General features: G+C 36.6%; 1 protein-coding gene and 1 pseudogene across 2 annotated transcripts in view; one reads left to right on the forward strand and one right to left on the reverse strand.

Annotated features, from left to right (window-relative positions):
- Window positions 1-27538, forward strand: part of RELN (reelin) — a 544526-nt gene that overhangs the window by 207610 nt on the left and 309378 nt on the right. For both annotated transcript variants that reach the window (XM_039239122.1, XM_039239123.1), the window contains exon 4: window positions 23925-23995. In XM_039239122.1, coding sequence (XP_039095053.1) covers window positions 23925-23995 — 71 coding nt within the window. The remainder of the gene's footprint in view (window positions 1-23924; window positions 23996-27538) is intronic.
- On the reverse strand, window positions 319-14323 carry LOC120236350 (annotated as a pseudogene).

A 27538-nucleotide genomic window follows, 5' to 3' on the forward strand; every position in this document is an offset into this window, starting at 1 on the left:
CAGGCTCCAGGCTCTGAGCTGGCAGTCAGCACAGAGCCCGACGCGGGGCTCGAACCCACGAACCGCGAGATCATGACCTAAGAGAAAGTAGGACACTTAACCGACTAAGCCACCCAGGCGCCCCTTCATTTAACTTTTAAAACACTACTGTAGTTGAATATTAAAACAAAAACAATAGCAAGCAGTGAGATATGATTATAGTCCTTCACTCGTTCACTACCACATATAAAATGCCAGCAGTGTTATTCCCTGGCCCCATTAAGGGGTCTGACACTGAACACCACCCCTAAGATGATGTTCATCATCTGCATATGCTTCTCAATTGTAATGGTGCCATCTTCCCTGATTTGGATCAAAGTCCACCAGTTCTACCTGTTCCATTTCATCAGTCCTTCTACTTCCTTCCTCTCAGGTAGGAGTTTTTCTAGGAAAGAGTGTTTGTTGGGAGATAGAAAGCCGTTCTCTGGAAAGTTTACCTTATTCAATGATTAGGCAACCCTTTCCATATGGTCTATGATAAATTAGCATGCCTTCCTTTAGTACACGTGATATCTCCATGCTTGACAGTTTAACCTGGATGAGAGGTGATGACAGTGGTTCAGTTTTCAAGAGTAGATACTGGCTTTTGAAAGCCACATGGTGCTTCAACCAGCACTATGACCATATACATGAAAAGGTCTTCTACTTGACACATAAAAACAGTATGGTCCTTCTGATCTAAAACAATGACAATATCTCCTGATTCCAGTCCTGTTTCTTGGTCTCCTTCACCTTGGAAGCTTATTTTCTGCCCATCTTTCATGCCTTTGTCAATATGAGCTTCTAAAAATCATCTCTCAAACTGTCTTTGTTCCATTGCAGCTTTTCCATCTGTCTTTAGAACTTATCCATTCCCCATGGCCCTGACACTACATACATGCAGACTAAATTTGCTGAACCATTCCAGGTACTATCTGGTGAATTCTTATTTGCATTCCAATACCTTTGCAACTGAGACAGCATTCTGCCTCTCCTTTCTTACCACCTCAGCCTTTATATTTGTCACAGATCACATTCTTCTACAGAGCTGATTTTCTTCTTGTACCATATATAAATCTTCTAAGGCTACTGAGAGCTGATGCACAATGTTTTTACCTCACCTTTCTCTCTGCATCCTTCCTCCTCCTCCAAAAACCATATCAGGGATGTCCATCAGGGAGCTAAAACCACCACCAGCTCCATCTTATTAAGTTTCCTGTTCTTCTCCTTTGTTATGTAATTCGCATTATTTGCATCAGAGAGCACTTCATAAGCTTGAAAAATCTGTTTAAACTTCTCTCCTTCGTTTAGATTCTTACCTGAGTGGTACTTCAGAGCCTATCAGCCTTTTTCAATTCTTCCAGGATGACGTTGGGTTTGACTCCCAGAACATCCTATTAAATGGTTTTTTTTCACCATTTTCTACAGCTGGTGAGCTCTGAGACTGGTGTGGGGGAGCAGAAAGGAGTGTGTTGCTGGGTGCAACCCGCAAAGATGCTACTTCTTCACTTCTCACAGAGTGTTCTGGAAAGTTCCCCCATCTTCATTCTTTTTTACATGTGGATTTCCTGTTGACTGAATGGAAAAGATTTTTGTTGAAAAGACTTCTTTCTTCATTGAATTGTCCTATCTCCTTTGTCCATAATAGGTCCATTATGGTCCTTAATTGACCATAATGTGAAAGTCTGTTTTTGGACTCTCAGTTCTGTTCCATTGATCTGTTTGTTCTTATGTCAATAGCAGACTGTCTTGATGACTGTAAGTTTATAGTTACTCTAAGTTGATATCAAGAAGTGCAAGTCCTCCAATTTTGTTACTCTTTATCAAGACGATTTTGACTCTCCTAACCCTTTTCATTTCTGTTTGAATTTTATGATCAAATTATACATTTTTGGGAAATACTCAGCCAAGACTTTGTGTTCAATCTGTAGATCAATTTTGGTATTGTTGCCATCTTAACAGTAGTTAAGTTTTCTGATTTGTGAACATGAGATTTCTTTCCATCTATTTAGACCTCTTTTAGTTTCTTCAACAGTGTTTTGTATTCTATTATGTACAATTCTTACTCTTATTTTTGCTGACCTCTTATTTTTTTGATGCTATTGTGAATGCAATTGTTTTCTTAATTTTATTTCCAGTTTATTTATTGATAGTGTACAGAAAAACAGCTGATTTTTGTACATTGGTCTTTTATTCTATAATGTTGCTGGATTTATTTCTTAGTTCTAATAATTTTCTTGTAGATTCTTTAATATTTTCTATACACAAGATTGTCATTGTCAGTATTATGTCAAATAGAGATATTTTCATTTCTTCCTTTTCAATATGAATGCCTTGTGTTTTTTTTTTTTTTTTTCTTGACTGATATCCCTAACTGGGACCTCTAATACAATGTTGAATAAAAGTGCAAGAGCAGCACTCTTGTCTTGTTCATTCTTGTCACTTTCATTTTCTCCAGTAAGTGATATTAGCTATCATTTTTTTGTAGATGGCATTTATCAGTTTGAAGCTGTTCCTTGTATTCCTAGTTTGTTGAGTGTCTTTTTGTTTAGCATGAAAAGATATTGGAAGTTGTCAAATGATCTTATTGCATCTTATAATAACATGATCATAGTTTTGTTTCACCTTTATTCTATTAATGTGGCATATTACATCTACTGATTTTTGTACATTGAAACAACATTTGTATATTGCATTCCTGTGTTAAATCCTGCTTGGTTATGGTGCATAATCTTTTTAATATGTTGCTGGATTCCAATCTGCTAATATTTTGCTGACAGTTTTTTGGTGTATATTCATAAGTGATATTTGTGTAGTTTTTGTTTCTTGTGATATATTTGCCTAGTTTTGGTATACTGGCCTCCTAGAATGTGTTGGAAAATGTACCTCCCCATCTATTTTTTGGAAGAGTTTGTGAATTAGAGAAGAAGTTTCGAAAGAGTTGTGAATTAGGATTAGTGTTAAGTCTTCTTTAAACATTTTATAGAATTCACCAGTTGAAGCTATCTAGACCTGGGATTTTCTTTGTGGGTTGTGTTTTTATTACTATTTCAATCTGTATGCTTGTTATAGGTCTATTCAGATTTTCAATTTCTTATTGAGTCAGTTTCAGTACTTTATGTCTGACTAGATATGTGTCCATTTCATCTTGATTGTCTAGTTTGTTGGTATTAACTGTTTATAGCATTTCTTTAAAATTCTTTTTATTTCTGCAAAGTTAATAGTAAGATCTCTTTTGTTTCTGATTTTAGTAAATTGATTATCTTTCTTCTTCTTTTCTTTTCTTTTCTTTTTTTAGTCTAGTAAATGATTTGTCAATTTTGTTAACTTTTTTCAGTGAACCAACTTTTGGTTTCATTGATTTTTCTCTATTATTTTTCTATTCACTTTTTATTAATTTCTTCTTTTATTTCCTTCTTTTTCTCTTTCTGCTTGCTTCATTTCTTTTTAAATTAAATTTTCTTTTTGACAGAAATGTTTTAAATATCATATAATAAGAAATGGCGTACAGTAAAACAGAAGACTTTCTTTCTCCACTCCTTCCAGAAACACTCCCAGATTAAACAATTGCCATTACTGTAGCTGCTGCTTCTGGTATTGATATCCATATTTTTAAATATACTTAAATCAAGTGACTTCACATTGTGGTAGAAGAAGATATACATTTCTTTTATACCATTGCCCCTCAACACACAACTTCATCTCTATATCTTTCCAATATAAATATTATATCATATTCTTAAATAAAATCAGCCATCAGTGTTTCAGTCAATGATTATATCAATATTATTCACTGCAGAACCAAATGATATACTATGATTTTTTTGGTCTCAACTTCTCACTTTTAATTATTTCTTCTTTTTCTTAATTTATTCTCTTATTTTTCTTGGAGCACTTTTTCAGTTGCTTCCTGAGAGATTATAAATGGGAAGTACAATATTTGCTTCCTTACTCTTTTTTTTGAAGTACCTGGAAAGCCCCAGTGTGGGGCTTGAACTCATGACCCTGAGATCAAGACCTGAGCTGATAAGAGTCAGCTGCTTAACTGACTGAGCCACCCAGGTGCCCCTGATTCCTTACATTTGATAACAAATTGACCAGAAATAAAATTCCAGATTAAAAGTAATAGTCTTTGAAAATTTTGAAGACTTTCCATGCTATAATGGAGAACATGAAAATGACGCAATTTTTCCCCCTTATTTTGAACATTATTGTATTTTCTCTGCCTGGAAGTTTTTAGCATATTCTTTTTATACTTGTTGGTTTTCAATCTCTTGATAATGTGTATAAAGCATAGGAAGTAGGTGGCAGTCCAGCCCTTCATACCAGAGGTGTTCTTTGCATCTTCCTGTTTTTAGCCCCCGATAATGTACTTTATGTCCTAATACCAGACCTTCTCTGATTCAGTATGTTCAGACAAGAAGGCTCAAGTTTATTATATTTTCCTAAAATTTATTACATCTTACCCACATAAATGCTCAACTGACAAACATATATTCTCAAGCTGCCATAGAAATTATTGCCTGAAATTATCTGAATCAATGAATGTTTAACAACTAGAAATAAACAAAATCTACAGATTTTGAAAGTTTCACTGTGCATTTCCACTTCATGAGTATAATTTGATTATGACTGATATAAGCATAGAATATTTAATAGAAACTTTATTTCTATTAAAGTCAGAAGTCATGAAGAAAACATTATTCCCAATTCCCTGACTATTCTGTTCATACAGTTGAGTTTAATGTGGAAAGATTTTAGTGTAGAACTTTATTGAAGTCTTTCACATCAATGGAACTGTATAGATAATTGATGAAATAACTGATTCAAATTGTAATATAGAAAAGATTCTATAATAAATAGGTTGAGGGGCACCTGGCTGGCTTGGTTAGTTAAGGTCATGATCTCACAGCTAGTGGGTTCAAGCTCCACATCAGGCTCTGTGCTGACTGCTCAGATCCTGGAGCCTGTTTCATATTCTGTGTCTCCCCCTCTCTCTGCCCTTCCCCTTCTCACGCTCTGTCTCTCTCTGTCTCTGTCTCTCTCTCAAAAATAGACATTTTTTAAAAATTAAAAAAAAATAGGTTGATAAAAAGTTATAAATTTTTAAATAAATGAGAAAAATAAATTTAAATTCTCATGGAATACCCATATACTAAAATAAATTCCAGATGAATTGAAAACATTTCCAGGAGAAAATGCATGCACATGTCTATTCAATTTAGTTTAGAAGGGGAAAGAGCTTCTTTTTTTTTTTCCCTGTATGACATCTTTTTAATTTTTTTATGACTAGTTAGCATTTTTTTAATTTATTTTTTTTTTACAAATAGTTTATTGTCAAATTAGTTTCCACATAACACCCAGTGCTCATCCCCACAAGTGCCCTCCTCCATGCCCATCCCCCCTGCCCCCCACATCCATCAGTCCTCAGTTTTTATCAGCATTCAAGAGTCTCTCATGGTTTGCCTCTCTCCCTTTCCCCCACCATTTCCCCCCTTCTTCTCCCCCTTGTTCCTCAGTTAAGTTCCTCCTAATCCTCCGATACGTGTAAACATACGGTATTTGTCCTTCTCTGCCTGACTTATTTCGCTCAGCATAACACCCTCAAGGTCCATCCATGTTGCTACACATGGCCAGATTTCATTGTTTCTCATTGCCATGTAGTATTCCATCGTATAGATAAACCACATCTTCTTGATCCATTTGTCCATTGATGGACACTTAGGCTCTTTCCATGTTTTAGCTATTGTGGAGAGTGCTGCTATGAACATTGGGGTCCATGTGCTCCTATGCATCAGCATTTCTGTATCCCTTGGGTAAATTCCTAGCAGTGCTATTGCTGGGTCACAGGGGAGTTCTATTGTTAGTTTCCTAAGGAAACTCCACACTGTTTTCCAGAGGGGCTGCACCAGTTGACATTCCCACCAACAGTGTAGGAGGGTGCCCGTTTCTCCACATCCTCGCCAGCATCTAGAGTTCTCTGATTTGCTCATTTTAGCCACTCTGACTGGCGTGAGGTGGTATCTCAGTGTGGTTTTGATTTGTATTTCCCTGATGAGGAGGGATGCTGAGCATCGTTTCATGTGTCTGTTGGCCATCTGGATGTCCTCTTTGGAGAAGTGTCTGTTCATGTCTTCTGCCCATTTCTTCACTGGGTTGTTTGTTTTTCGGGCGTGTAGTTTGGTGAGTTCCTTATAGATTCTGGATATTAACCCTTTATCTGATATGTCATTTGCAACTATCTTTTCCCATTCCGTTGGTTGCCTATTAATTTTCTGGGTTGTTTCCTTGGCTGTGCAGAAGCTTTTAATCTTGATGAGGTCCCAACAGTTTATTTTTGCTCTTGATTCCCTTGCTTTTGGGGATGTGTCAAGTAAGAAGTTGCTGCGGTGGAGGTCAAGGAGGTTGTTTCCTGCTTTCTCCTCTAGGGTGTTGATAGTTTCCTGTCTCACGTTCAGGTCCTTTATCCATTTTGAGTTGATTTTTGTGCATGGTGTGAGAAAATGATCTAGTTTCATTCTTCTGCATGTTGCTGTCCAGTTCTCCCAACACCATCTGTTAAAAAGGCTGTCTTTTTTCCATTGGATATTCTTTCCTGCTTTGTCAAAGATCAGTTGGCTGTATACTTTTGGGTCCACTTCTGAGTTCTCAATTCTGTTCCATTGGTCTATGTGTCTGTTTTTGTGCCAATACCATACTGTCTTGAGGATGACAGCTTTGTAGTAGAGGCTGAAGTCTGGGATGGTGATACCTCCCGTTTTGGTTTTATTTTTCAGTATTACTTTGGCTATTCGGGGTCTTTTGTGGTTCCATACAAATTTTTGGATAGTTTGTTCTAGTTTTGAGAAGTATGCTGGTGCAATTTTGATTGGAATTGCATTGAATGTGTAGAGTGCTTTAGGTAGTAATGACATCTTAACTATATTTATTCTTCCTATCCATGAGCATGGAATGTTTTTCCATTTCTTTGTGTCTTCTTCAATTTCCTTCATAAGTTTTCTATAGTTTTCATCATACAGATCTCTTGTATCCTTGGTTAGGTTTATTCCGAGGTATTTTATGGTTTTTTGTGCAATTGTGAATGGGATCAGTTTCTTGATTTCTCTTTCTGTTGCTTCATTATTGGTGTATAAAAATGCAACCGATTTCTGTACGTTGATTTTGTACCCTGCAACTTGGCTGAATTCTTGGATCAGTTCTAGTAGGCTTCTGGTGGAGTCTGTCGGGTTTTCTATGTAGAGTATCATGTCATCTGCGAAGAGTGAAAGTTTGACTTCCTCTTTGCCAATTCTGATGCCTTTGATTTCCTTTTGTTGTCTGATGGCTGATGCTAGGGCTTCCAGCACTATGTTAAACAACAGTGGTGAGAGTGGACATCCCTGTCATGTTCCTGATCTCAGGGGGAAAGCTCTCAGTTTTTCCCCGTTGAGGATGATGTTAGCTGAAGGCTTCTCATAGATGGCTTTAATGATGTTTAAGTAGGTTCCTTCTATCCCAACAGAAGGGGAAAGAGCTTCTAAGCCTCAAAACCCTGGAAAAAGCTGGAAGGGAATTGAATGAAAGATTTGATTATATGAAAATTTTAAATGGTTTTTATTAAAAATATAAACATAGTAAAAGACTAATTATAAACTGCATAGAAAATATTGGTAAGAAATATATAGCATAGGAGCACCTGGGGGTGGCTCAATCGGCTAGGCGTCTGACTCTTGGTTTCTTTTTTCCTTTTTTTTTCCCCCTTAAATACTTTATTGTCAGGTTGGTTCACATACAACACTGACTCTTGGTTTCGACTCAGGTCATGATCCCAAGATTCCGGTTCATGAGTCTCAGGCTCGTGTTGGACTCTGTGCTGACAGCACAGAACCTGCTTCAGATTCTTTGCCTCCCTCTCAATCTGTCCCTTCCCCCTCTCTTTCTCTCTCTCTCAAAAATAAATAAATATTTTTAAAAGTATAGCATAGAGTTAATAGCCTTCACATTTAAAGAGTTCTTGTAAATTGGTCAGAAAAACATTAAAACCCATTGCAAAATGGGCAAGGACAATGAATAGATAATTCCCAAAGCTGAAAAATGTAACCAACAGATGTGCAAAATCTCCTTGCTAATAATTAGTGGGATGGAAACTAAAAGCAACACGACATTGGTGGAATGAAAGCTGTAGACTGACAGAGCTCAGTGCCACAAGGGTATTGTGGGGTGGGTGCTCTCTGGTACACTGGTTGACAAAGTTACCCTTCCTTATATACCATTTGGAATTGTGGCCTTCATGTTTATGCCCTTAATTTAATTATCAAAGTCCTAGAAATCTATCTTAAAATACAAGATATCTAAAAATGTCTAACTGAGAGAAACAGAGTAGTGTGGTAATTACCAGGGGTTTAGGGGCAGGGAAAATCAGGGGATATTGGTCAAAGGGAACAAGCTTCTAGTTCTAAAATTAATAAGTTTTGAGGATCTAATGTACAGCACAGTAATTATTGCTAACAGTACTGTGTCATATACTTGAATGTTGCCAAGAAAGTAGATCTTAAATGTTTCACCATAAAAATAAATGGCAATTTTACGACAGGATGAAGGTGTTAGCTAATGTTATAATGGTAATCATTTTGCAATGTATAATGTTTCAAATTAACCTATTGTACACCTTAAATTTATACAGTGTTATGTGTCGGTTATGTCTCAGTAAAATTGGGGAAAAAATAAAAGACATGATCAGAGATTTATATACTTCTTTATTTAAAATATTTAAAAAATAGAAAGAAATAAAATTTCAACAATAGTGGGGCATATGAGTGGCTCAGTCAGTTAAGCAATAATCTGACTCTTGATTTCTGCTTGTGATCTCACGGTTTGTGAGTTCAAGCTCCGCATTAGGCTCTGTGCTGACAGTGAGGAGCCTGCTTGGGATTCTCTTTCTCCCTCTCTCTCTGCCTTCTTGTCTGCTTGGGCTCTCTTTCTGCCTTCTTCCCTGCTGGCACGCTCTCTCTCTCTCAAAATAAATAAATAAACTGAAAAAAATTCCAACAATATTGTAACAGTTGAAGAAATTATGATATGGCTATCCAGAGGAACATTATTTAGCCTTTGACAGTCTTGTTCTAAAAATATTTAATGAAAAAGGAACTATTTATAAATAATATTTATAATATTTACTATTAACAAATAGTAACTGTAAAGGAAGAGAAATCCACTTTTTAGGCAAGCAATTTTCTAAAAAACTTGATATTCATGAATTAATATAGAAAGCCTAGAATATAGTTTACTATAATATTTAATGGTGATTATCTCCCTTGGGTATGAATATGAGTAATTTTATTTTCACATGAATATATTTGTATATTTTTTAAAAATTCTCATACTATACACATTATTAACTAGAACAGAAAAATAATTAAAAACTTGTTTTTTCCTAAGTTATCCTTGTATGTACTTCGGCAGAATTTTTTATAAGAACATACCAATATTGTCCTAATTTGTTATGACTAATTAAGTTAGATACCCTGTACTTTATTAGAGCTTTCATTAGCTTTGCCACAGTCATAAAACATTTCAGAATTTGTAGCCTTTTTTTCCCCTGAGGGTAAGAGAGTGACTTTTCATCCTATATACTTTAGGATTTTGTTTTTTTAATATAGTTGGCACACAATGATACACTGATATCAGGTGTACAACTTAGTGATTTGACAAGTTTTTACTTTATGTTGTGTTCACCATAAGCATAGCTACCATCTTTCCCTGTTATGTCACTATAACAATATCATTGACTGTATTCCTCTGCTCTGCTTTTTATTCCATAACTGGAGGCCTGTGTCTCCCTCTGTCCTTCACCCATTTTGCCCAGCTCCTCACTGGCAACCATTGTTCTCTATATTTATAGTTCTTTTTCTGCTTTTTGTTTCTTTATTCATTTTTTTAAGATTCCATTTATGAGGGGAATCATAAAGAATTTACCTTTCTCAGTCTGACTTATTTTACTTAACATAATTTCCTCTAGGTCCATCCATGATGTTGCAAATTGAACAGTATCATTCTTTATGGCAGTGTAATATTCCATTGTATACACCACATTTTCCATATCCATTTGTATATTGATGGACATTTAGTTACATCCATGTAAATAATGGAATAATGGCTATTGTAAATAATGCTGCCATAAACATAAGGGTGCATGTATCCTTTTGAGTTAGTGTTTTCATCTTCCCTGGGTAAATACCAATAGTGGAATTTTTGGATTGCATGGTATTTCTATTTTTATTTTTATGTGGAAACTCTAAACTGTTTTCCACAGTGATTATACCAATTTACATTCCCACCAGCAGTGTACAGGGTGCCTTTTTCTCCACATTGTCAACAATACTTGTTGTTTCTCATCTTCTTGATTTTAGCCTTTCTAATAGCTGTGAGGTGAACTCTCATTGTGGTTCTGATTTGCATTTGCCTCATGATGAATGATGTTGAGCATCTTTTCATGTATCTGTTGGCCATCTGTCTTTGGAAAAGTATCTGTATGGATCCTTTGCTCATTTTTAAATCAGACTGTTTGGTGTTGTAGCAGTTCTTTATATATATTTGGATATTTATCCCATATTGGATATATCATTTGCAAATAACTTCTCCCAGATAGGTTGGGTTTTTGTTTTCTTATGATTTCCTTTGCCGGGCTAAAGCTTTTTATTTTAATATGTCCCAGTAGTTTATTTTTGCCTTTTCCCCCCTTGCCTTAGGAGATATATCTAGCAAATATTGCCATGGCCAATGTCTGTGTTCTATTCTAGGATTTTATGGTTTCAGGGCTCATATTCAGGTCTTTAATCCATTTTGAGTTTATTTTTGTGTATGGTGTTAGAAAGTAGTCCATATTCATTATTTTGTATGTAGCTGTCGAGTTTTCCCAGCACCATTTATTGAAAAGACTGTTTTTCCCCCATTGTGTATTCTTGCCTCCTTTACCATAGGTAAATTGACCATATAAATGTGGGTTTACTTGGGGGTCTTTGTTTTATTCCATTGATCTATGTGTCTGTTTTTGTGCTAGTACCATACTGTTTTCATTGCTACAGCTTTGTAGTGTATCTTGAAATCTGGGATTGTGATACCTTCAGTTTTATCCTTCTTCAAGATTGCTTTGGCTGATTGGAATCTTTTATGGTTCCATACAAATTTTAGTATTATCTGATCTAGTTTTGTGAAAATGCTGTTGGTATTTTGATAGAGATTGCATTGAATCTGTAGATTGCTTTGGGTAATATGGACAGCTGACAATATTGATTCTTCCAATGTGGAATATCTTTCCATTATTTGTGTCATCTTCAATTCTTTCATTAGTGTTTTATGGCTTTCAGATTACAGGTCTTTCACCTCTTTGATTAAGTTTATTCCTAGGTATTTTATTATTTTTGGCGCAATTGTAAATGATGTTTTTAAAAAATTTCTTTCTATGACTTCATTGTTAGTGTATAGAAACACTGTCAATTTCTAGGTATTAATTTTGTCGCTGGACACTTTACTGAATCTGTTTATTACTTTCTAGTAGTTTTTTGATGGTGTCTTTAGAATTTTCTATGGATAGTATGATGTCATCTGCAAATAGAGACAATTTAACTTCTTTACCAATATAGATGCCTCTTATTTCATTTTCTTGTCTGGTTGCTATGGCTAGGATTTCTAGTACTGTGTTGAATAAAAGTGGTGAGAGTGAAAGGATTTTTTTCAATTCCCTTTCAATTTTGTGTCTGTATTTTTTGATACACCAGTCAGAACATCATCATTATAATTCTTCCCATTTTTTCCAATCTTTTTATGGGGATGAACTCTTTTGATTTTCAGAACAGCCTTGAAATAGGTATTGAAAATTTTAAAGTCCTCTCCTAAAAAAATAAACACTTTTCTTTTTTTAAAAAATTTTTTAATGTTTTATTTATTTCTAGGAGAGAGAGAGAGAGAGAGCGCGCGCGTGAGCAGGGGAGGGTCAGAGAGAGAGGGAATCACAGACTCTGAAACAGGCTCCAGGCTCTGAGCTGGCAGTCAGCACAAAGCCCGACGCAGGGCTCGAACCCACGAACCGCGAGATCATGACGCAAGCGAAAGTCGGATGCTTAACCGACTAAGCCACCCAGGCGCCCCAAAGAAACACTTTTCTAAGGTCAGTGTAAACCACTGAGTTGTGGTGCAAACCCAAAATGTTCATTCTGATTCCATATTTACTGTTTGAGCCTTAGAAGTTACCCAATCCAGTCAAATTATTTTATAAATTAAGAAAATGAGACATACATAAATTAAGTGATATGGCGTAAGTCATGGAAACAATGTGTGCCAGACCTAGAATATAACCCCTATTCTTTGTATCTGAAACTTATACTCTCTCAATTTCCGTTCAGAAATGACACCTAAATGCTTTGCATTAGTGTTTTCACATATATGCAGACACTTTAATTCACTATCTAGTGGAAAAGCCATTTTTACTAAGGTCTTCTTTGGAATTGATTATTTCACCAGTTTTGTCCTTGTCTTGCCCAAGGATGCCTCTGAGGCAAACTAACACAGAGCTTTCTTAGTTAAAAAGTATTTAAGGGGTGCTTGGGTGGCTTAGTCGGTTAAGCGACCGACTTTCGCTTAGGTCATGATCTCGCGGTTCACGGGTTCGAGCCCCGCGTCGGGCTCTGTGCTGACTGCCAGCTCAGAGCCTGGAGCCTGTTTCAGTCTGTGACTCACTCTCTCTCTGACCCTCCCCTGCTCACGCTGTCTCTCTCTCTCTCCTAGAAATAAATAAAAAAAAACATTTAAAAAAATTAAAAAAAAAAAAGTATTTAAAACAGCAGTGCCCTCAAATATGTTTCTTTGATGAACTTTAGTGATTTAAAAGGTAGTATGAAGGGGTGCCTGGGTAGCTCAGTCAGTTAAGTGCCTGACTCTTGGTATTGGCTCAGATCATATCATGGTTCATGAGTTCTCCCTCTCTCTCTGCCCCTCCCCTGCTTCCCTGTCTCTCAAAATGAATAAACATTTAAAATTTTTAAATAAATAAAAAGGTAGTATGAAAACAACTTTTATCTTGAAATTTTGGAAGGCATTTCTCGGATACAAGTGGTTTAAGACTACTCTGGAAGATGTTAAATGGTGAAAACATGTTGTAGTAGTCAAGCAAATGCTTTAGCTTATTTACTTTTATTCTTGCTGTTAACTGATTTGATTTCTGAGATAAATCTTGCCTATACTAATGTTTATCTTGACCATTTATTATCACTGATTTCATCTTTTTCGAAGTGTTTCGTATGCAATAATTTACCAGTTAGTTATAAATGCATTTAACTTTATATAGAAAGCATAAGACAGGCTGATGATTCATGTATTCCACATTTACTATAAGGCCATGTATGTCAAGCACTAAGTACCAATATGGAAAAAGAAATAGATAAAAATCCCTATGTCTGAGGTACATATAGCCTAGTATAGAAGACACAGTTCAAGTTAACTTAAAAAAAATATTTACTGAGCACCTATCCTGGGTCAACAAAGAAATGTGAGCATCTAAAGCAGGCTAATATCTTAACACTTAATCAGATTCACAACCCTTAAGGGCTCATTAAATTATCTAGTGGAGGCAGAGAGAACATGATCTTTTTAATAACAAAAATTGTACATGTTTTTTGTTGTTTATAATCCAGAATCTATTACTTGTGGTTTTTTGAACCAGGAAAATTGCTGATAAAGCTCACTTGGAGCCATTTAGAAATTAGACAATAAAAAGTACTTTATCTTGATATACAGCACTCCTCCATTCAGTTTTAGAAGTGTAGCATGTTACTTGGGAGCTTTTGATAGATGTTTGACACCTGGGTATCATCCTTCTTGATACATGAATCAGTCCACTCAGACTTCTATTACCCTAATATTCTATGATAACTCCCGAGAAGTTTGGCATTTCTGCTTCTTTTAATAGGTAATGAGAACAATCTTTTTGCATGTTGACAAAACAGAACATGGTTTTAACTGCTTGGAGGTGCCTTCCCTCCCTAAAACCACTTTGTTGTCGATTTACAAAGCAAAGAAAGATAAAACTCTCCCAGGGATAAATGTTTGCCTCTTTTTAGTGTTATATATCCTGCAACTATCAGTGCTTTTTCACTAGAATGATTTTTCTTGTAATGTATCACATAGCAATGATTAAAAACACCGTGTGAGAATCAGAGTTCCCACTACATTTGGTGGAATGCATAGGACATGACCAGTGATCCTTGGCCCCCTCAGCCACCGCATGCTCCACTCGGAAGTGAAGCCGCATATCCTCAAGGTGCAGCTCCATGGCCCCCAGGTCAAGACCCCCTTAGGCCTCGTCTGTGGCTGCCTGGCTTTATAGCCGGCCTGTCTGCAGTATCTGGTGGAGCTGCATGCAGATGATGTCAATATTGGTCTCACAGTCCTACAGCATCTGCCAGGCCTTCAGCAACAGCTTCTAGTCCTTGGTACGACCATTGCTGTGTGTCTGGATCATGTTTTCTAGCTCCCGACTTCACCTTCAGCTCCGTGGCCAGATGAGTGTAGACCATCTGTGCATTAGCAGATTTCCACATATGCAGGCAATAGTGATCACACATCATGGCCCATATCTCTTCTGGGAAGCTGGTGAATTTCATTTGACGGGTATAGTAAGACACTCCCAGATATCACAACCTTAAAATTGTTGGGGAAAAATTATCTCATTCACAAAAGAGGATATGGAGTTATGGTTTTAGGCCTTATCTCAAGTCAGACTATCTCAAGTCAAATTGATAAGTTATTAGTTGGGTTTCCATTCCTGAAATCTTTTTTCACATACTAAAAATATAAAAGTTGGTTATAGAAATACAACACAAATGCACACCTTTATTTATTTGCGTACTTATTTATTTTTTATGATTATTTATTTGTCTTGAGAGAGAGGGAGAGAGAGGGAGGGAGAGAGAGAGAGAACTCGCACAACTAGGAAAGGGGCAGAGAGAGAGAGGGAGAGAGAATCTCAAGAAGGCTCCTCACTATCAGCACAGAGTCCAACTTGGGGCTCTAACTCACTAACCATGAGATCATGACCTAAGCTGAAATCAAGAGTAAGACACTTGGGGCACCTTGATGGCTCAGTTAGTTAAGTGTCCAATTTTGGCTCAGGTAATGATCTCACAGTTGATGGGTTAGCCTCATGTCACGCTTTGTGCTGACAGCTCAGAGCCTGAAGCCTGCTTTGAATTCTGTGTCTCCCTTTCTCTCTGTCCCTTTTCTGCTCACATTCTCTGTCTGTCTGTCTGTGTCTCTCAAAATAAATAAACATTAAAAAATACCCTTTTGAGAGAAATTTTTCTCCATAGGCTAAATCTAATGAGAGTTATATAGAAAATGCTTTTTTTTTGTAAGCCCAAACTGTTTTTCATTTTTCTTTTTCTCTTCTTTTTTTCCTTTGCTTTCCTTTCCTTTTTTCTTTTTTTCCCAAGAACTTTCAAAGTACATTAAAAGTTGGAATTATCTTTTGGAAAATTCCCATTACTGATTTAATATGCCAAATGCTTCTGAAAGTCTTTGAATTGGATAAAGAAGATCATTCATGGCATCTTTTTCAGTGATGCCTTGCTTGCTTTTTAATGGAGTTTAACCTCTTGTTATAAACAATAAACTTTCTTTTCAATGATTTCTGCTAAATTTTCTGGAAAAGTATTTCATGCGTCTATATCAGTGCTTATAATTTCATCCCAGAAATCTAAGTATAGGCCAACTACTTCTCTCCTTAAAGAGATAAAAGCATCCTTTGTTTGCACTAAAAGGTCCTTATTTCATGTCTCAACTGAGCTTGTTGTTAAAATTCCAAAGACAGACAATGCCTTTGACAAAATTCTTGCCGGATCAGAGATATATGGATTCACAGCATCTTATCATACACTCAGGCAATCAATTCCTCTTTAACCTAATTAACTGTCCAGAGTATTAATCTTCTCACTACAGATTGCAGGGGCTTAGCCTTGGTGAATTTGGAAGGCATCAACCTTGGTTTTGTGTCCGTTAAGGTTGGTAGGCAGTCATGAATATGAGTTTTTTACTTACCATGTTATTTGAATTTATGGTAGGAATGCCTACAAGAAGAGGCCTGGGCTGCCAAATGAGTCATCGTATGTTAGGAAGTTCCTGGGTGAGAGGTGTGGAAACAGGCTGTGCTCTTCTTGGACAAGGTGTCTAATACTATCTGGGGTATCCAAGGAGCCTTTATAAGGACCAGAGATTCTTGAATACATTTAGAGGATGAATAAGGGTTTTGGCAAGAGCCTTCCATGCACAGGGGATAGAATATGACAATTCTTGGGCTATGAGAGAAGTCATGCCTTCTGGAACTTGTGAGAAGCACTCTATCTATGGCTTACTTACAGGGTATGGTGGGAGATGAGGCTGGACAAGTAGGCAGGGACCAGATCTTGAAGAACCTTTTAGACTATTCTAAGGAATTTGACAGAATCCTTTAAGTCATAGAGAGCCACAGAAGGATATCAAGCAATTTTAGCAAGAAAATTGACACTGTGGAAGTTGGATTGGCATGGGGGTCAATCTGGAGGGGGATTCCAATCAAGAGAGTATTGCAGTTTATCAGATGACAAATTATTGAATCCTGAATTAAAACTGTGGCTGTGGAGATGGAGAAGAAGGGTACATTTGAGAGTTAGTAAATAAAATTGACAACATTTGCTAGTGAATGAGGAAGTAAATCTCAGACTCACTTTTTTGACTTGAATGACTGGGATAAAGTTTGTACTTTACATGCATTAGGGGATATAGCTGTCCTAGAGTTATATATTATCTACATACAGAATCCATTAAATTATACATGAAAAGAAAAATGTAACTAATTAAAAAGGAAGTTCTTGTGAGCTGGCACAAGCCTGCTGTAGTGCACCACTGCTACCATTTTGGGAAGTGCTACACCATTTTGGGAATCAGTCCTGTCAGTGCAGACTGCATCCAGCATGTCTTCATCCATGTGTGTATATGTGCTCATATGTGCTCACTTTGAATCATGGGGTCATAGGGCTGTAGAGCTCCAAGGAGCTTAGAAGATCATATATCACTCTCTCTCTCTCTCTCTTTTTTTAAAGCAAATCAGGAAATTAACCTGACGGATTAAGTTACCACCCAAAGTCACAGACCTAGTTAGTTTTATTTTGAGTAAAACTCTATATGTCAATTTTAGTAGTTAGCTTTCCTGAATCACCTGAAAGGAAGTTAAGTTACTATTAACCAACGATTTATCGGCCCCATTTGAATGACTTATTTATATGTTCTTTGTCTTACTCATGAAAATTTTACCTTGATAAGAAAGCAGGATTGAGCCATATATTTGATGGTCTTTAAGAATACATGGACTTTGTGGTTACTAGATAGTGAATATTAATGCTAAAACTTGTTTGAGGAAATATTATACATTTGACAGAGGAAAGAATGGTATGGTTTAGGAATAAAAGGTAATTATAAATTGAGAACAGTAAAACTTTGAAAAGCAAAAACATTATGAAAAGGTACACAAACTTTTACCATTTTGCAATGGCCGTGGCACAGTTTGAGAGTTTAATATAAAAAAATATCTCCCCAAAATTATTCATTACTCTTTTTTATATGTTTTAAAGAATTTGGTTGTTTTTTTCTTGTTTCAATAAGGGTCAAGCTGTGTCCACAACCTAATTAGCAAGTGCAGTAATTGGGTGATGAAAAGGGGACAAGAATCTTTGCAAGTGAACTGATTCCTTTGACTATCAAATTTACCAAATTCAGACCACCCCTCTCCTTTCCCATGTCCCACATATTTAGTAAAATTTCCTGGTGGTCAGTTAACATCAGATCACTGATTAACGAAAAGCCTTCCAACTGTGAATGGACAGCACACAGTAACATACTAGACCTCACTGGTAAAGTGAGAGAGAATGGTAGGAAAAGTAACCCACTACTGGAAGTCAAGCACATTGCCTTACCTTTAAAAATGATTCTTTAAGCAATTTGTAAGCAAATTGATTCATGAAATTGCAAAAATACGCTTGGGTAGGCATTGTAGCAACTATATTAAAACCCCATTCTATTCCTTTTTTGGAAACTGGATGGCAATATTGCACATTGGAAGTGAATTGTGAACTGGAAAGTATAATTTTGATTCTCTCAGATGTTGAAGTAATTTTGACCTGTGCCTGATGGGGCATAATTTCTTTTTAATTAACTATTCCTACTATTCGAGAAGCTTGAAATTTATTTAGGTAGAGAAACTATACCTGAGGAGTGAATGTTAAGATCTTCTACTATTAACCCTTTCTTCATGTAGGGAACCTGAAGCCTAGAGTGATCAAAGAAGTTGTGCAAATTCAGATAGCTCATAAGTAACAGGTCACTACTTTTTAAATGTTGATCTTTCTGGGGCACCTGAGTGGCAGTTGAGCATCCAACTCTTGATTTTGGCTTCAGTTGTGGGCCCAAGGTTTGGAATCTAGCCCTGTGTTAGGCTCCGTGGTAAGCATGGAAACTGCTTGGGATTCTCTCTCTCTTTCTCTCTCTCTCTCTCTCTCTGCCCCTTTCCCTCCATACCTCTCCTCTCATTTTAAAATAAAATAACAAATAATGCTAGTCTTTCCAATTCCAGACACTGAGCTTCAGCATCGTGCCTCACCTGGATATACACTAATTCTTAAATGGCTGGGGCAGGCAGCTGCTCCAGGAGTTCAGTTAAAATCAGAATCTTCATGTTCTTTTAAATTCATAACAATGACTATTTCAAGTTCTGAATATGGTGATCATAATGAACTTTCTTCATTTGGTAGAATCTATAGAGCTTTTAAATTGTAGATCATAACAACCCAAAGGAATTTTAAAATTACTTAATAGGGATTCTTGTTGGCAAACTTGCTCTAGAAATATCTGCATCTCCTAAGATAAGTACTTACTAGAAACTTGTTTAAGAAATTTGGTCTGTTACTCAGAACAGTGGACAATGAGGATTTTTCTTACCTCTCCAGAAAAATTTCTGCTACTTAGGGAGAATTAAGTGGAAGTAGTGCCAACATAGTTATTAGCACCACAAATTTGACAGATGTGTCCCCAAAAGAAAACTATATATCATGCTAAAATAATTCTTGAGAATGAATAAGGCCTGTCACCACCTATCATAGCTGTTTATTTTTATAAGAAAAATATAATGTGGATTAAAAATTGGAGGACAGTTTTTGAGTCTTTCAACTCTGTGCTTTTAGCGACTCTTGAATATATGTAATGTATGTAAATATATTTTTATGTTTAAATATGTAAATTTATATTCGTATATTATATTTAGATATGTTGTATATTTATGTTTTTTGTCTTTATGTAAATATATATATATATATCCATAGATTTGAAATAAGTGCTACAGTTCTATAGGTAAACCACCATGAATTATTTCATAGTTCTAAATATATTCAAAGTGGGCTTGCCATTTTTTATTTTGGCCATGCCCTGGGAGTGTAGAGCAAACATCTCATGGTACAAAGCAATGGAACTTGTGTTCTTGCTGCTCACCTGGGTTCTGTTCTTTTCTCTCCCCAGGATACAATGTGAATATGCAGGTCTGTAAAATGATTAACCATACACCTAGATAGGGTTGGGCACGTTGTTGCACATGGCAGGATTTGCTACTTTTAAAAGCAACCCCCATGGAATTGCTGTCCAAGTGGCTAAGTTTCCAACTGAAACAGAAAAGAAGCTTGTTCAAAAGGAGGTTAAATAAAACGGCTTGGCTATGGACTGAAGGGTTGGAGTAGCAATACAAGCCATAGGACACATGAATTTAAAGATCAAGCCCATAAAGTAGGCTTTCCCTGTGAAAAGAGAATGAAAGCTACCTTCAGATCTTTGAATCAGATCAATGACAATTTGATGTAATGGTTAAAAGCAAGGACCTAGGGCACCTGGGTGGCTCAGCTGGTTGAGCAAGCATCTTTGCCTCAGATCACGATCTCACAGTTCATTAACTCAAGCACCGCGTCAGGCTCTCTTTAACCTGCTTCAGATTCTGTGTCCCCTCTCTCTCTGTCCCTACACCACTCTCTCTCTCTGAAAAATAAAACAAAAAAAGAAATAAAAAGCAAGGTCCCTACACTTAGACTGCCTGAATTTAAATCCTGGCTTTATCACCAGTTGTATGACTTTAGGCAAATCATATAATTCTGTGTCCTAAGAAAATGGGAATAATAGTATCTACCTTGTAGAGTTGTCAAGATTAATTGAGTTAATTTATTTAGAGCCGTTGCAACAGTGCCTAGCAAAGGGTAGATTTCCTTAATAGGTGTTATATTAATAATAATAATACAAAAAAATAATAATAACAACACATATTGTGTTTGTATATATGTGTGTTTATGTGTACATATAGGTATGTATATACACATATATAAGAATATATATGTATATGTGTTTGTATAGACACATATGTATAAACATATATAAATGGTATATATGTTTCAGATATATATATAGATATAGATAGATAGATAGATACTTAGCAGTCACATTATTATTATTACTACTTTGACTTTTCCCAAGCAGAGGACTTCGGATATTGACGTTGGGCATGTGGGGTGCCTCTCAAGCCAGTTTCTAATTGCTGAACCCTTCCTTCAAACAACATTAAATAATTAAAACTTACAAAGCCCAGGTGCTCTGGTTGAAGTGGTGATAACTGAAGCGCCCCCTACTGCCCATCCCTCAGACTCCCGTGGAGACTCCTAGGCACTACTTTGGGGCACATTTTGAAAACTTGGAAGAATGGAACCTTGGATCAGGTCCTGTCTGCCATTAACAGACTGTGTGACCTTCAGCATGTTCTCATTGGGCCTTGGTTCCCTGACCCATGCACTGTAGGGAGCTAGATTAGTTCAGTGGTTTTCAAATCCTGCCACTGTAAAACCCTAAGAGTTCCTGAGAAGTGTACCAGGAAGTTTCAGGGAGTGGGTGGCGAGGAGCATGCTGGGTGAGGAGAGGGAACCCAGTGACTTCAAAAGCTAGGAAAATAGAACATGTTGAGACTTCATATATTTGTTTGAAGACTAAGTACCCTGCTAAAGAAAATTTTGACTAGATGATAAAAGTGCTTTCAGCTTCAATTATTCCCTAGTCCCTCAGAAATTTATTCATCAAACCAAAGTAGCAGAAGTAACAGCATGAATGAAAACAACAGATACTAAATCTGAGGAAACTGAGTAATGGGGAATGTGGTGTGGACTATTCACAAGGTGCTGTGCAGTGACCAGGGTATTTCAATATCTGGGGAGAAGGCAAAACCTTTTACCTGATTTTTATCTGGATGCTTTGGTCTCATTGTGTTCATGGGAACATAGACTGGCACAATGATAACTAAGTTTATAGATCGTTGAGAAATACTACAGCAGGGATGTTGTATACTCACAACTAGAAGACAACTAAAGTGAACACTTGAGCACTGTATGTTGTAGGACTTTTCTTGGTGGTTAATGATTTCAGAAAATACCTTCCTTCCAAAGCAAATGTCAAATTGAAGTTTTCCATTTGTTACTGCTGTGTTCCTATTAGAAGTGTGTGTGAACTCAGAAGCTCCTGACTTGATTGAGAATTGACAATGAAATGTATTTAGATAAATTAAGTTTCCATGTCCCCTCTGGGCATAAAACCTATAATTGATTAGTGAGTCCGTAGGCCATATTTGTGGCTTGGATTGGCTCTAAGTTTAGTTCTCTTCATTTTCAGTTTGCTAGTGGCAAAGGGAAACCTATAAACACATGTGAATATATACTGTGGTAAACTTTGTTTATTAGTAATATTGACAATGATTAATTTTTTTAATGTTTATTTTTGAGAGGTCAGGGGAGGACAGAGAAAGAGGGAGACATAGAATCCCAAGCAATGTCCAGGCTCTGAGCTGTCAGCACAGAGCCTGATGTGGGGGCTCAAACTCACAAACCTGAGCCAAAGTCGGACGCTTAACCGACTGAGCCACCCAGATGCCCCAGTGCTGATAATGACTAATATGTGACAACAAGGCTAATTACCTTAAAAACCTCATATGTAGTGTGAGATGAAGGTGACCCAGTAATTTTTCTTTCCAATTCTGTTTCCTTCCTACCATTCAAAGCTCTCACGATTGTGCCATTGTGTATGTGTGATATTTTTTCTGTTTCACTGCTGAAATTTGTTGGCTTGGAGCAGCATCGCCCATTAGCACTTTGGCATGGCTTAGTTTGTTAGATTACTTTTGAAGAGTTGGGTCCCAGGAGCTGACACTAGGTGATAGTAACAATTAAACAGGGAATAGAAATGAGAAAGGTCTGCAGCATGGAGGAGGAAGGTACATTCACATAGAGACCAGAGTGGGAAATGTTGGGAGCCATAAGATCCCATGGACCCCACAAAGGACAAGATGTTGACTGAGAGGTGCACAAATGGAGGCGAAATGCAGAGGCCAAACTTTGCCCTCTGGTGACCTCACACAGTGCCTCTTACATAATCCATATTCAGGAAATGATGGCTGAATCAAATTATTTTTTGTTCTAGGGTGGTTTTGGTAGAATGAAAGTTGAGATTTAATGTTAATATATTTTTTTAGTTACTAAAAAGATTTTTGTATGGCTTATTTTCTAAAATCAATTTCCTTGAAGAGACGTGATTTTCTGTTTTAAATTTGTTCAAACAATACATTTTGTGCCAGAGAAGTTCTTTTTAAGGAAAAATACTACAAATATAAAGCATAAATAATTCTTCCTTTAATAAGACAGTTCCTATTTTAGCCACTGAATAACACATCTGCTACAGGGATGTTGTTTTTTTTACCAATACATGTGCACAGCTCTGATTAGAAGCAGAAAAAGATGCACATCTACTTCAAATGGTGAATTAGAGCCAGTAGGGAGAAAAGATGTATTTTATTATGACAGATTTTATAATTACAAAATCTCTGAATAGCCCTTTAAAAAATAATTCTAAAAAATGTAATTCCTAGGGCACCTGGGTGGCTCAGTGGGTTAAGCATCCGACTTTGGCTAAGGTCATGATCTCAGAGTTCATGAGTTTGAGCCCCGTGTCAGGCTCTGTGCTGACAGCTCCAATGCTTTGGATTCTGTGTCTCCCTCTCTCTCTGCTCCTACACTGCTCATGCTTTGTCTGTCTTTCTTTCTCAAAAGTAAATAAACATTAAAAAAATTAAAAAATAAAATGAAAAATAAAAAATGTAATTCTCTGTCTAAACTCTCTGTGTGTTATGATGAGTATTGATTTCTGAAAAGAAAGTACATTAGGAGTATCTTTCTCTGGTGCTAATATCATTATTGCTTCACAAAACATTTTATACCAGTCTCCTGAGGAAGAAATTTTAGTAAGCATCCTTTGCATACCTTTTCTTCTACCCAGAATTTGCTCACATCTGCAGTTTTCAGAGTAAGCCTTCAATGTTACAATATCTTTACAAAGTAAATCCGGAAGATAATTCTTTTTTTCTTTTAATTAAAAAGAATTTTTTGGGGGGGAGACAGAGTGCCAGGCGGGGGAGGGGCAGACAGAGAGGGAGATCTAGAATCCTAAGCCAGCTTCAGGCTCTGTGCTGACAGCTCAGAGCCTGACATGGGGCTCAAGCTCACAAACCATGAGATCATGACCTGAGCATAAATCAGACGCTTAACCAACTGAGCCACCCAGGAGCCCCTAAACCAGAAGGTAATTCTCAACCCAGGGGCCTTGGTGTAAGCCTTGACTCTTCTTCATCTATATCACTGTTCAGATGCACTCATTTTTTAAAAAATCATATCTGTACAATAGCATTTAAAAATGAGGTTTTTCAAAAAGTTTAAAAAATACGTTAAGTTATCACCAAACTTCTTACAAGATTTAGATTAACTTTTCCTATTCATTTTCAGGGCTACGGCGACACACAGGGGCCAGATTATTTTCAAAGATGCTTTAGCCCAGCAGTTGTGTGAACAAGGAGGTAAGAAGCATCTCAGACTCCTCCTCTATGTTAGTTGTGTCAAAATTACTCATGGTATGCCCTGTGTCCTATGTACTAAGTATTTCATCACTGTGACTTGATCATGAAGCTTTAAAAATGGAATTATTGATCCCTTTGTATCCCTAAGAATTATGTATCTAGTAATTATCAACAAAGATCTATAGGCCTCTGAAAATACTAAGCATGAGGAGAACAAACTAAAAGAAAATTTATCTTTGTTTCCTATTTTTTCCTACCTAATTACATTTCCTACCTACCTAGTTGTCTTGGAAATATAAATCTTAATGATTTTAGAATTCTACAAAAAACCTGTCTGTTTAATTTACCATTTCAATTTCTTGTCAACTTTGTTGAAAATGTTTCTACTTAATTGCTTTTAGACATGATCTGTGTGCTGTATCTATATTCTTGTTTCAGCTGTGTGCACAATTAATTTCAGCCTTGTGGATAGATACTGTATCAATTTAGATACATTAAGTGGACTTTAAATAGTCACATTAAATGATTTTGACTTTGTGAGTGCCTCATATACATCCTGAGTCTCACCCATAACAGACTCACAGAAACACATATGTACATGTACATATACACATGCACACAAATGTGCGTGCACACACACACAGTAAAAAGATGAAGACAGGAGCCATGCCCCCACACACATTTGTTAACTCTACTTCTTGAGGTTCAACCTGACTTCGTTTGTGTCCTCACTGTAACATTTACCACTTCACATAGAATTTTCCTTTGAAAAGAAATAGATCCTTTGAGAGAAGGCTTCTCAAACATAGGAACTATGTCTTTAGAGCTCTTTATTTAGTTCCCCAGAACCTGGCATCTGACAGTCATTCAAAAACTGCTGATAGATTAAATGCAAGTTTTCCTTAGCCATACATATATTTCTTGATTTAAGCATTTGACCGTGAATATATTTAAAGCCAGTCTTTGTAAATGTTATGCCATTTTCATCATAGGCATAGTATCAATTTTTATTTATGCAGTTGTATTTTTGGGCAATTTGTCAACTTAAGAATTATATTTTTGAATTTAAAGGAAATTTCTACTAATTATATTTCTGCTAAAGAGAGTCTCATGGGTTTAGGAAAGAAATGGGAAAATTTTTATTGGTTTTTGAAAGGCCTAAGAAAATACCATTTATCAGTTGTAATAATATATAAATCATCAATATGGCTTTATCTAAGTAACGTGACACTTGATTATTGCTGGCAAACTTCTGATTGTTTACGTATGTAACTTAAAATCAGAAAACTCCATTCTAATTATAGTTTCAAATATATTATCAGTGTTCTTGGGTTGAACACATTTTTTTATTGTGACTTTTGTGAATGCAAAAGTGTGATAGGCTTTGTAGTAGGCTCAAGAACTCTATCACAATGTAAATCTTTTTTCAGACTGAAAATGATCACAATATTGAAGATACAAAACACCATATAACAGTGAACATTAATGTTCCAAAAAATGCATCATGTCATAAAAAGATATGTCTAATTTTATTAGCATTTACCATTGTCTAAAAGTTGATCTCTTCTAAGCATTGGATTTTTTTAGTCTTTTCTATTGTAATTGAATTGCTGGAATTGAGTTCATTTAAAATGAAAAGGAAAAACCAGTGGGAAAAATTCTCTACCAGTGGGTTAAAAAAAAGCCTTATTCAGTCAGATTGTACACTAATATGATTTACACAATGGTAGATATAGATGTTATTAAAAATGCTATTCAGCCCTAGACCAAAGGAAAACATTAAGCTTTTCAACAGCACCTAATCAATTGAAATCATATCAACCCATCCAAGATAGGGTGGAAAGAACACTAACAAGAGTGATAACTTCTTGCTGTCAGGAATTATAAGGAAAATAATTGGTGCTATAAACCCTATATCTATTTTGGACCAATCTACTTTTAATTAAAACATTAATTATCTCCTTAAATAAAACAACATAAATTTAACATTTTATAATTTACTATACATTGGATGGAGAATATTTAATGTGCTTATAAAAGAGAAATAAATGACAATCATTATCACCAAAGCATAGTACCTTTCAATTACAACGTACTTAGTAGGTTTTTTGGTTTTAATTAAGTTAAACAATTTAAACAAAGCAAATTTTGCTTTGTGGAGCTTCTGGACAGCTATTATTTTAAGAATTATATTGGCGGCTAAGCATATTGAAAAAGGAAAAGGATCAGAAAACATCCTAGTGATGCCTTAGGTAGTCTGTCATCTTGATCCTTTTCCTTAAAAGACATTTGTTAAAGCATTTTATTATGCAAACATGTAACTAACACCTACAAGACCCTGTCTTAACTCACAGCGCTAAATATGGCTGTAAAAGGAAGAAAGACCCATTCCCTGTTCTCCAGAGCAGCTAAGTTTGCCTGGAGACCTTAGAAAAGGCTCCCCAGGGAGCAAGTCCTGAAGACTTAACTGCAATTTAAATAAAAAGAAGAGGAATTCCATGTATCTCCTTCCCGTTTCCACCAACAGACCTTGGATCAGGCCCATCATCTCTGGGATTTGCTTCATATCCTCCTCTTGGGACTCCCTGTTCCCACTTTCCCAGCACCCTAAGAAGGGCTGCTATAACGAGCTTCCTAAAATGGAAACATGATTCTATCACGTCCCTGCTTAAAACCCTTCAATATCTCAGTTGGAGGCAATAGTTTATCTTCAATTTAAAAATCTCTACTTCTTATCACAGCACTCAAGGGAAATCCCTTATGAGGCACGTGGCCTCAGTTTGCCTCTCCCACCTCATTTCTTGTCATCCTCTCATTTCTACCTTAAGATTCCAGAACGCACCTCACTCCATCATCCTTATTTACACTCTGTGCCCGCCCTCCCTTTTTCTTGGACTGGACTACCCTTTTATGTCTTGTCTGGCTAACTCAAGCTGTCAGACCCTGCTTAGGTATTGCCTCCTCCTGAAAAAACAGCTCTGATCTCCCTTAAGCTGGTCTTGGTGACTCTTGTACATGATGACATAATCGCTGGACATACTTCTCAAGGCACAATAATAATACAAATGGAAACACTGTCAGCACTGTTATGTGCCAGACTCCACTCTAACCCATTCTACAAACAGGACTTCATTTAATCCTTGCAGCAGCTGTCTGAAGAAGGAGCTATTACTACCTCCACTTTAAAGATGATGGAACAAAGACACAATGAGAACAACTGGCTTATGGTCACACAGCTAGGAATTGGCTGAGCTGGGACTGGAACTTGGGCAGTTTGGCCAGGAGCACATGATGATAACCATCGTATTACACTGCCTTTCCTTTTTTTTTTTATGTTTTCTTAAAATTTATTTCTGAGAGAGTGAGAGAGAGACAGAGAGACAGAGAGAGGCAGCGTAAGCAGGGGAGGGTCAGAGAGAGAAAGGGAGACACAGAATCGGAAGCAGGCTCCAGGCTCTGAGCTAGCTGTCAGCACAGAGCCCGATGCGGGGTTCGAACCCACGAACCATGAGATCATGACCTGAGCCAAAGTCTGACGCTTAA

This window comes from Hyaena hyaena, unplaced genomic scaffold (genome assembly GCF_003009895.1).
Source record: "Hyaena hyaena isolate Hyena2069 unplaced genomic scaffold, ASM300989v1 scaffold_152, whole genome shotgun sequence".
Classification (NCBI taxonomy): Eukaryota; Metazoa; Chordata; class Mammalia; order Carnivora; family Hyaenidae; genus Hyaena; species Hyaena hyaena.